General features: G+C 39.5%; 1 protein-coding gene across 7 annotated transcripts; it reads right to left on the bottom strand.

Annotated features, from left to right (window-relative positions):
* Window positions 1-264: 264 nt before the first annotated feature.
* LOC145640002 (uncharacterized) lies at window positions 265-9849 on the bottom strand. 7 transcript variants are annotated; one of them, XM_081691312.1, is made up of 11 exons: window positions 9617-9849; window positions 8916-8984; window positions 8743-8816; window positions 7383-8210; window positions 7102-7195; window positions 6904-7014; window positions 6086-6799; window positions 3739-5982; window positions 3591-3657; window positions 1829-1977; window positions 265-880 (listed from the first exon to the last, which is right to left on the bottom strand). In XM_081691312.1, exons 1-11 carry the CDS (start codon window positions 9669-9671, stop codon window positions 567-569), a joined length of 4719 nt encoding a protein of 1572 aa, XP_081547438.1. In that variant the 5' UTR covers window positions 9672-9849; the 3' UTR covers window positions 265-566. The 7 variants fall into 7 exon arrangements, 6 of the variants coding, with proteins under 6 accessions (XP_081547438.1, XP_081547458.1, XP_081547447.1 ...); XM_081691332.1 differs by having other exon boundaries at window positions 1829-1956; XM_081691321.1 differs by having other exon boundaries at window positions 8928-8984.
* Between the last annotated feature and the right edge of the window lie 342 nt (window positions 9850-10191).

Genomic DNA, 10191 nt, shown 5'->3' with positions numbered 1-10191 from the left:
TGTATAAATGCAATTCCTACTTAAAGAATCGCACGCAATTGAAACAGGAAAAAAAAAAAAAAATTATCACAAGGATTCAGGTACCCGAGTGCCAGCCCATGACCCGATATCAACAAATTTCTAGTAGTGACATACCAATTGACATGATAAGTATTTTTCAGAACTTGCTCAAGTACCCGACTAATTGAATCGGGTCAGCAGGCCAGATCAAAAGGGACAGGTAGTTTTGAACACCCTTAGACGATGAGAGATGACAGATGAGGATGCATGAATCCCAAAACCAAGATTTCTAATTGATAAACTTTCTTTCTGCAACTGCTATTCATTTAAAAAGCTCAGCTCAGTATGTACAAGAACACTACACGGGATACATAAGCTTGCCTAAACATTATATCAGCTCTTCTATCAACCCTTCCATGAACAGCTAAAACAGGGTAATTGGCCTGAAAATCAATGAATTCCCAATAAGAGGGAAAAGGGCTTTACAAAAAAAAACTGTACACCTCTTAGAAGACCTAAAGAAAAACAAAAAATAGGTACAGCAATGAATACATAAAAAAAAATGGCTAATCATCTATCCTTTGAATCTCGCCCATCATAATACGGTTGCTAGTAACCTTGAAGCCTAGAAGTGCTGGATCAATCTGCCTTCCTTTTTTCCCTTTCTTCTTCCCACTCTTACCCTGCGCATCAGCCAATTCTGAGGCACCTGTCACATGAGAATCAGGCTGAGGCGGCTTCTTAGCATTACTCTTTAACATGTCTATGAATGATGTCTCTGAAACATCAGAGTCGCTACAAGAATTAGTTCGTCTGAAACGCATATCCTTCTTGATAGAGGTATCAGGAGCTTGTGCAGCTGCGTTTTCCCGTCTTCCACCTAAAATATCTATGTATCAGCATCCCAGTATAAACTAACACTAAGAAAAAGAAAATCACAGAGATCCTCCATGCAGTGTCTTCAATATAAACATCTATAACCTGAACATGTATCCTCAGGATTATAAAATGATCAGCAGGGTATTGATCAAGCTCTGGTTTGTAGCTAGAGTAATTAACTGTCTTCAGTTCTTCACTAGAGAGGAAGAAAACAGACAAGTACTCTGATATTTATTCGAACATATCTGCTATGTCCTACAAAGAATGATGTGAATGGATACAGCATATAATTACTAACGTACCCACTAACATTCCTTTTAAAAGTTTGATTTTGGTGTATCATAATCAATCAAAGATATGAGTACCATCCCCCAAAGCTTTTTACCAATTAATCTAGTTGACACCCACACATTTCATTAAAATAATTATCCATTTTATTAGTTTACACACCTTGTAATTTTACATAATTTTACACTATTCACACACTCTCCTTTTATTTTCTTTTGTGGTTTACAAGCAAGGACAATCGGAGTCATGTGAGCTTTTGTTCAATTGGTCTCAATGCATAGTTTCAAAATGTCAACTATATTTAAATTTTAGTGATACTTATATGTAATTTATGATATTGATGGTCAAAAGTTGTGCTTTGAGAGGCATAAAAGTCAATTCGTGTTAAAAAAAAAAAAAAAAACAATTTAGTATTAAAGGGCACCCAGGAACACAGTTGCCAAAGTATTCTCACCAACCCAAAAGAACAACACTTGTAATTGCTTGTTCTACCCATGCACAACTCCTAAACATCCAACCAAATTCCAGGAAAGATTAATAAAAAGCTTATACTATGTTTTAGGCCAAAAGAGAATATTAGCAAACATGGAAACCATAGCCACTCAAACAGATCTCAAAGATTACAATTCATTAACTTAATTAAGTGCAACAGTATACATACCATCAGGATTTCCAATAGATGAGCTCATTCCTTTACTGGGAGCATCAATTGTTAGATCAGAGATCCCCTCCTGAGATGACAAAGGACGAGATACAGGTGGACGTTTAAACAAGACATTTTCTGAACCTCTGGAAAGAACAGTAGGTATCCTGCATCACAAATACATATTTAAGGGGGAAAAACCTTCAACATTAAGTGCTAAAAGGAGTTAAATAGAACAAAGAAACAATCAGATTGACTAAAAAGCAGAGCAATTAATCAAGTCCTCTTTTCTATAACACCATAAAAAGACATCAATATTATACAAAACCCATAAACAGCATTTTTCTGGTCCCAAAGATTGCACACAGAAACACATATTAATGGATGTGTGTCTCGGGGGAAAAAAAGCATTTTCGGAAGAAAAATCAGTCTGGGAATGTTAAGGGGAGCTTGTGCAATACAACTCTGAACTTTACTGATCCAACACAGAGGTTGTATGGTCCCACAACCATAAAATAATTGCTGCACATACCCTAGAGAATTAGAGATTTTTGTGCTCAACTCACCACCATGACCACAAACAGTTTTTCCCTTCAATGTTAGATAATCTTATGTGAACATCTATAGGGGGGTAAGGCATCATGGAAATCAACTTGCCACCATGACTTTTTGTCAGCTAAACATCAAATGATATCCAAGGGTTGCTAAAACCAAACAACAAAATGTGGGCTAGAACTAAGGTTACAAAGAGATAGAAAAGGCAACTTATAGATGGCGATAGTAGATAAAAGGAATCAAGCACACTAAGAGAATCAAGAGGAAAAGGCAAATTCAGTTGAAATCTCTTACGACAAAAGAATAGAAGATGAAAGTTTAATTTCAATTTCTTATCTCTAATCTCATTAAAATGTACACAGTTTCAGTATGTTTAACATGTCCTTCACTGTAAGATACAAACTAATGCAATAGATTCCATTGTGGTCAACTGCCAACTAAACCACATGGTAACCTAATCAGCAATTTGATTTGTATATTTATCTACCAAAGCACCTGAATATTATCAGCTCTTCTGGTGTCCTCTTAGCTCTTGCCTCGTCATATACAGTTAAAGCAGCAAATTGTACTTCAGAGCAAGACCTTGCTCTGCATACCTTCTCCTATGGCAACAAACTTTGATTATTTAATTTAGGAAAAATTGTGGGTAACTACCATTCACATCTCACTTTCTACAAACAACCACATATTAAGTATTTCTTTAACAACCATCTTTTCAACAAAATTATTTACAAATATTACAATTTAATGATTTCCCCAGGCACCATTAATAGCCCCAAAGACACACTTCCTTCCCTTTCCATCCCACACTAATCGGGCTGAAATTCCAGATTTTACCTCATGTTCTAGGTCTCTAAAACAGTCAAATGGTAGTGGTAATGTTAATGAAGCAAACTGACTTAAAAAAAGATTGTTTTCCCTACAAATTATCCAAGATTGTATCCCTCCTCTTTAAGCAATCACTACCAATGTGTCACCTAAACATCTGAGTTCAGGCCAAGCAGAATTCTGAAGATAACAACATAATATTCATCAAAGTGACCACATTCACAACATGGATGGCAATCCAACCAAAACACAGACCCAAGACTGGCACATAGTGCAACATGATAGCGATCCTGGTAATCTACTTCCCATCTTCGTCAAAAACAATATATACATAAAAATCCAGTGATTACAATTCCACCAGCATCTAACAGTAACAATAACCATTCAGATTCATTACCTATCAACCTCCTCAGTAAAGGAATTAGATCGCCCAATTTTATCATTGTAAAATCCTCCTTGTCCAGCTGCAAGCAACAGAAACCACAATTATTTCCAACTCCGAAAATTTTGGAACCATTAGTAGAAGTAAATCTCAGAAAATTTACCAGCAACCCCAATTGAGTTCTGCCTGTTGATGGAACTGGATGGTATCTCCCTCCCATCCAATGCTGTAACTCCATGCTGCTTTGAAATATTCTCAGGATTCTCCATCATTGAACCCTTCACCATATCTTCAATTTTGGGAGCCCACTTCTTTCCCTCCACCTCAGAGAATTCACGATCAATATAAGTGTTGCCACCCATATCAGAATTAGGGTACATCAGCGAAGAACTTCTACTGATTCCAGTGTATATAGCATCTCCATCCATAACTATTCCAGAGTTAGATCGACCAGTCAATCTCCCACTATTGTCAAAACCACCAGCCTGCTCATCAGCTAGTCGGAGCTGAGATTGTTCAGCTGCCATATTGACAAAGGATGGGACAGCAGCAGGATTGGCTAAACCAACATCACGCTCATGGGCAAGGTTAAACAAGTGATCATTAGAGCTAGGCCCAGAAAAAAATGCAGGAGTTCTTCTCTCCAATGGTGGACCTTCATTCAAACTTAGGGGTTGTGTTGGTTGATTGTTAGATTTCTGATGCAGCAGTTCCATGAGCAATCTCTTTGAGTTATCTTCATCAAGTTGTTGCTCCCTCTTCTGTTGTTCAGCATTAAGATGCAGCTGTTGGATATGGGATTCCATCCAATCATTTGACACACGGTTATCACTGTCAGGCCAGCGGCCCTCGCCATCAAAATGAGAAGCATTAAATTCATTAGGAACAAAAGAGTGATGAGGATGATGAGAATGGGTGCCAGAACCTAATGAGCCCAGTTGACCTGCAGAGCGTACATGATTGTTAGGATCTTGAATATCCAAACCCTGCAGTCGAGCCATAGCATTGGCCATTTCCATGTTAACACCAGGACCTCCACCTTGCAAAGACATTGCACGTTCGTATTGTAATGTCCCAGGATCATATAACCCTCTTTTCAATCGCTCCTGCATTTGAATGTTCCGTTCCATTTCTCTTAGCTGCAGCTCCTCCTGCTGTGCCCTTCGCTGCTGCTGCTGCTGCTGCTGCAGCATGTCTAGAGGGCTAAACGGAGGTGGGCTGAAAGCAGCAGAATGAGCTCGTTGAGAGGCCACAGGGTTGCGAAGAAATTGCTCTGCTTCTTCCACTGGCCAAACTGAGCCAATTGATCTTCCCTCCCCCAGTTCCAGTTGCTGCCTGAGGCCCATTGACATCTGCCGAGCCTGTAATTGCTCCTGCTGCAGCAATTGTTGAGACCGAAATTGTTCATGCCGTGTGTGCTGCATCAGTTCTAAGAGATCAGCCTGGCGATCATGATGTGTTACTTGGCCTAACTTCGCCTGTATTAGTTGTTCCAAGTAAGGATCATTGTGCCTTGAAGGCTGATGCAAATGGGTTTGGGAATCACGTAGAAGATGCTGCTTCAGCAACATCTGATCCAAGCCTGAACTAGGATCCATATGAGATTGAGCAAAGCCAGGCTCACGACCATGAATAAACTGCTCAAGGATTAGTTGCCTAGCCTGGGACTGCTGCTCCTGCAAAAGAATTTGCTGAAGCTGTTGTTGTTGCTGCTGCTGTGGCTGCAATTGATGACTTTGATGTTGTTGAATCTCCAACTGCCGTTGTTGGAGCTCCAGCTGCCGCTGTTGCTGGAGAGCCAAGATGTGCTCAACCTCAGACAAAGATTGATTTGACAACTGGTGATGAAGTGATCCTCGGCCATGGACTTGTTCTAGAGGTGACTCATTTAAGTGATTCCGTTGAGACAAGATATTTCTCTGTTGGATATGCTGCTGCTGAAGCTGTCTCGACATTAACTGCTCAGCTAATTCACGGTGATTGGATTCTTGATCAAGGTGAGAAAAATGTTGGGTCTCCAATGCGTCCCCAAACATGTTTGAATTAGAAATAGGACCTTTATCATAGAAATTAGGCCACGATTCCTCAATATTTTGATCAGAAAGGCCACCAAAAGAAGCATTCCTCCCAGGAGAATGACCCATAAGATGACCAGGCATACCCATGGTAGAGGGCATACTTGAAGGTTGGGCTTGCCTGTTTGAATTACTTTCAAGTTCAGACCACAACAATCCAAAAGGGTGCAGCTTATCATCTTTCTGAATTGGCATGCCAGTTTCTTTTGCTTCATTTGGATGTGTATGATAACCAATATTATTTGTCACAGGCCCATCGGCACTTCTCAAACGTCTCCCAACAGGGTTACCGCCACTCCCAGCCGTCCCAGGTCTTCCAGGAAATACAATCTCTGCAGCACAAGCAAAGAGATGGTGTTAACATTATAAAGTCACATTCACCAACAAACACGTGATAAACAACTAAACACAGAAAGGCGATTCTTAAAACAATACCTTCATCTAGAGCAGAAGAATCATGGAAACCTTTCCCTTCAGAAAAAGCATGTTGTGCTAAAACATCATGCTCAAACATTCGAGTATGAGCTGGTTGATTTGAATGATTGTCCAACTCTGACAACCGCCAAGTTTGGTTATTTAAAGCGGACACATCATTCATCTCTGAGGTGGATGTGGACCCTCCAGGGTTATCAATCTTGGAACTTAAATCTGAATTGATACCAGGCCCTTCCTGAGCATTCAAATGTGGCATTACATCACCCAACTCATGAAAGGGGGCATGTTCTGAAGCATCTGCCAAGCGAACTGGTAAGTCAAGGCCGAAAAATCCTTGTTCAAACCATGAGATGATGTCAACACCAAGAAATGGACCCTGTATCTCTCCCTGAGGATCACGGTAATATAAACTTAACTCCTCAGGTGGTACACCATCACTGACACGATTACCATTTCTCTCAATCTGGGCATACAGCAAACTGTTACCCCGGCTATCTTCAAGAGATTCTGACAAAAACAATGAGTTGGAATCATCGGGGAGGTTAGAACTAATATCAAAAGTAGCACGGTCAATCTCAGCAACTTTGAGGGGAGTGATTTGGTAATTTTCATCATCAGTCTGTGCAGCATCAGCAAATTTTGAGACTGTTGAAATTGGTCCCTCAGATTCCATGCTCCAGCCTTTGAATTCTACAGCATATTGAGCATTTTTCCCTGAAACATGTAGCAATATTTAACTTAGAATTGACATTCAAACAATATTCTTTTGAAAAGATACATAAAGTAATAAACACGAAGATGAAAGTGAGGATCCTCACCATCAGCCTGTCGAGGTTTACCACTTGCTGAATCGTGGAAACTGATAGCCTCCCCAGCAATTGGAGGAGGGGCATCCTGGTCTTCATCAAGAGGATCCACGTTGCCAATACCTGGGAAAAACATATTACTACCATCAGGAAAAGATAGTTCATGCAGTTTCTTTTTCATAACAATAAAAGTCATTGTGAATAAATTACCTGTTGCAACCTCAGAAAATTTGCCCTGTCTGTATGGATTGTATGAAGCCCCACTGCCAGTAACTTTTCCCTTCCATATATCTTTAAGTAGTGCCTGTGTTTAAGCAAATAATATCAATAATAGCATCCAGCAGTATGTATTCAAGACTCCTAAAAAATCTATGCATACAATTCTCATGAGAAGGGACTGTTATAATAAACAGCATAGAATAATAACCCATAAACGGATTAAATGCCATAATTCATTAAACGATTTAAAAGAAATAAATTATAGTTCTCACCTCTTCCTCAGCATCTGGTGCAACAAAAGCCAATGGCTCAACAGCCTCCTCCTGAGCTAAGGAGGGCACTTCTTCCATGGAATCAGGCTTGGAAAACGAAGTTCCACTGAGCTTTTGTGACCGGTAAATGTCAAGAAGTTTAGCCCTGGGGTAATGAAACTGCTCTGGCACAAGATTTGGTTTCCCAAGAATGTGCTCATTCTTATCAACTTTGACGGTGCCACTTGTACTTCCCAGTGCAGGCTTCACCATAGGTACACCATTTGACCTCCCTCTTCCAACAGTAAATCCCATGTTAGCACCATCCACCTTTCCTTTATCAGGGCCAAATCCAGGAGCAGCACGGAATGGAGTAGGTGCATTAGAAGAAGGCTCCATTCTATGGCGAGGCCTCCACTTATCACGCGATTCAGCATCCCGATTGCCACTCCCAGTGGATTGACCATCATTATGAGTGTCTTCCTTTTCAATATCTGTTTTCCTCTCTGGTCGTGAATCCTTTTCCTTGTCATCAGGGCCCCACCTAGAAGACCATTTGCTATCACGCCTTGTTTCATGGGCAGAATTGCGACCGGCCGCATCATGCCAACGCTCAGAAGAGGGTGAGTTTCTTGCCTCTGAATTTTCCCTCACGGAGACATTTTCAACGCGGCGATCAGTTTTCCTGCGATCCCTTCTACCGAGTAACCCAGTTTCCCTTTCTTCCTCACGCCAACGCCTAGTGCTTTCATTCTCAGCAGCAAGTTTCCTCCAGTCCTTCTTGTCACTATCCTTCTGAGATGGATCCATGGAGTTTCCAAGAGAAAGAGTGTTTGGGCCGCGGATATCCTGTTAAAAGTAGATGAAACAACATATTCCTGTTAACCCAATCAAAATTGACCAAAACTAGTCTTTCCCATAGCAAAGTACTACACCAACAACCAACAGCCTAGCAACTTTTTGATCCTAAACCAGTAAGAATACCCAATAACTAGGACTAGGCAATGCCAAGCCACGAAAGGTTGTAAGATAAGCTCATTGATAAGGCAAACTTCGTAACCCTACATGACAAAGGTGTATCTTGTTCTCAGATAAGTAAAATAAACTTAAGCACCCAATCAAAGACAAGAAAAAAACATTACACCAACAAAACAACAATACAAGTCAACTTTCAAAAAAATGGATTCAATTAAATTGAGAATAATTTGAGCCATAGGACAGAAACGAATCCATGATTTGCAATTTTGCATAAATCACTTAATCCTGCAATGAAACAAAATGCCTCTATGACAAAACATAGAGATGCCACAAAGGCCCACAATGCCCTTTTCAAACAAGAAATGAGGAAAACTTGGATCTTTATGATAAACAAAAACCATACCGGCTTGGCATCGTTGGGTTTAGAATAAAGCCATTGTGGGGACAAAGGAATGCTGTTATCGGATGCTGCTTGATCTGCATGATTTCAAAAACACTACTTAAAACACAAGGTACTGAAAAAAAAAAGAAAAATAAGCTTAATCGCGAGTAAATTAAATCCAAACCCATCACTACCATGAACTATACCTTTAACCTCATCAAGGAATCCCATAGAGACCTTTTCATCATCATATTCTAGAGAGGCTTCAAGACACATGGTAAGCATATTAGACACGTTAAAACTCATAAAATCATACAATCACCCGAAAACCCAGCTGGCAAATTTGCTTGGTGTATCAAATATAAATCATTAACTTCACACAACAAACATATAAGCAATCATTACAATATTAGCCAACTTCATACTGCATTCTACAATAAAGTAAATTGAGTTACATATATACAAGTTTTGGAAACAAATCGAATACGAAACACTGTTAAGTGAAACAAATCCAGAAATTTCAAAGCTACTAATAGAAATCCACGGAATACACACGCTTACACAAGCAACAGCATTCAGCTAAACAAGCACCTTTTGGCAAAGCAATAATAAAACAAAAAATAAAAAGCATCGAATCAGATAGATTACAAAAAAAAAGGATTAACATACTAGTATATTTATGCAACATTAGCGCGATAATAAAAGAAAAATCTGATCCAAAACTATAGCAATGAAACAAAAATCAAAGAAAAAAGGGAAAATTTCATTATTGTTCAGATCGATAAGCCCTAATTAAACATTATATAATACAAACTCGAAACGAAAACAGAAATCAAATCTGGAAATCATCGAAAATCAAAATTGACGACGAAAAGAGGGGAATGTTAGGGTTTACCTTTGGGAGTCGGTAAAAGGAGATCGTCAGGCAGATCAATCTTACGGTCGGCCATAGTTAGGGATTGGGATCGAAATCGAAAGCTGAGATTCGATAAATTCGAGGTAATACCAGAGAGATTCAAGGAGAGAAATATGCGAAGAAGATTTGAGAGAAGAAAGGGAAGAAAGAGAGAAATTAGGGTTTCGAAGAGTGTTGAGAGCGTTTGTTTGCAGAGGAGAGAGAAAGAACGAAGAGCGCAAAGGAAGAGAGGAGAGAGAGAGAGGACGAGAAATGGGTGAGGAGACGAGAGAGGGGTATGGGTGGTCAGAACGGCCAAATCAAAAATCGAAAATTACTTGCTTTGCTACTAATCGATAATTTTGATTTTGTTGGAGGTTTTTTTTTTTTATAAGATTTTCATGATATCATTGTTATTGTTGTTTGTAGTCTATTAGTCATAGAATTTTGGACCAATCCACCGCATAAATTTAGCTAGCCCGATTATCTCTATCTATCATCGTTGCTAAGTCACTAAAGCCCAACATCATCTATTCATCTCTACCTTCTAAGCGTGGAAAGTGTTGTTAGATAAT

This window comes from Chenopodium album, chromosome 1 (assembly GCF_948465745.1).
Source record: "Chenopodium album chromosome 1, dcCheAlbu1.1, whole genome shotgun sequence".
Lineage (NCBI taxonomy): Eukaryota > Viridiplantae > Streptophyta > Magnoliopsida > Caryophyllales > Amaranthaceae > Chenopodium > Chenopodium album.
Note: the sequence above shows the minus strand (reverse complement) of the source record. Positions and strands in the feature narration are given on the sequence as shown.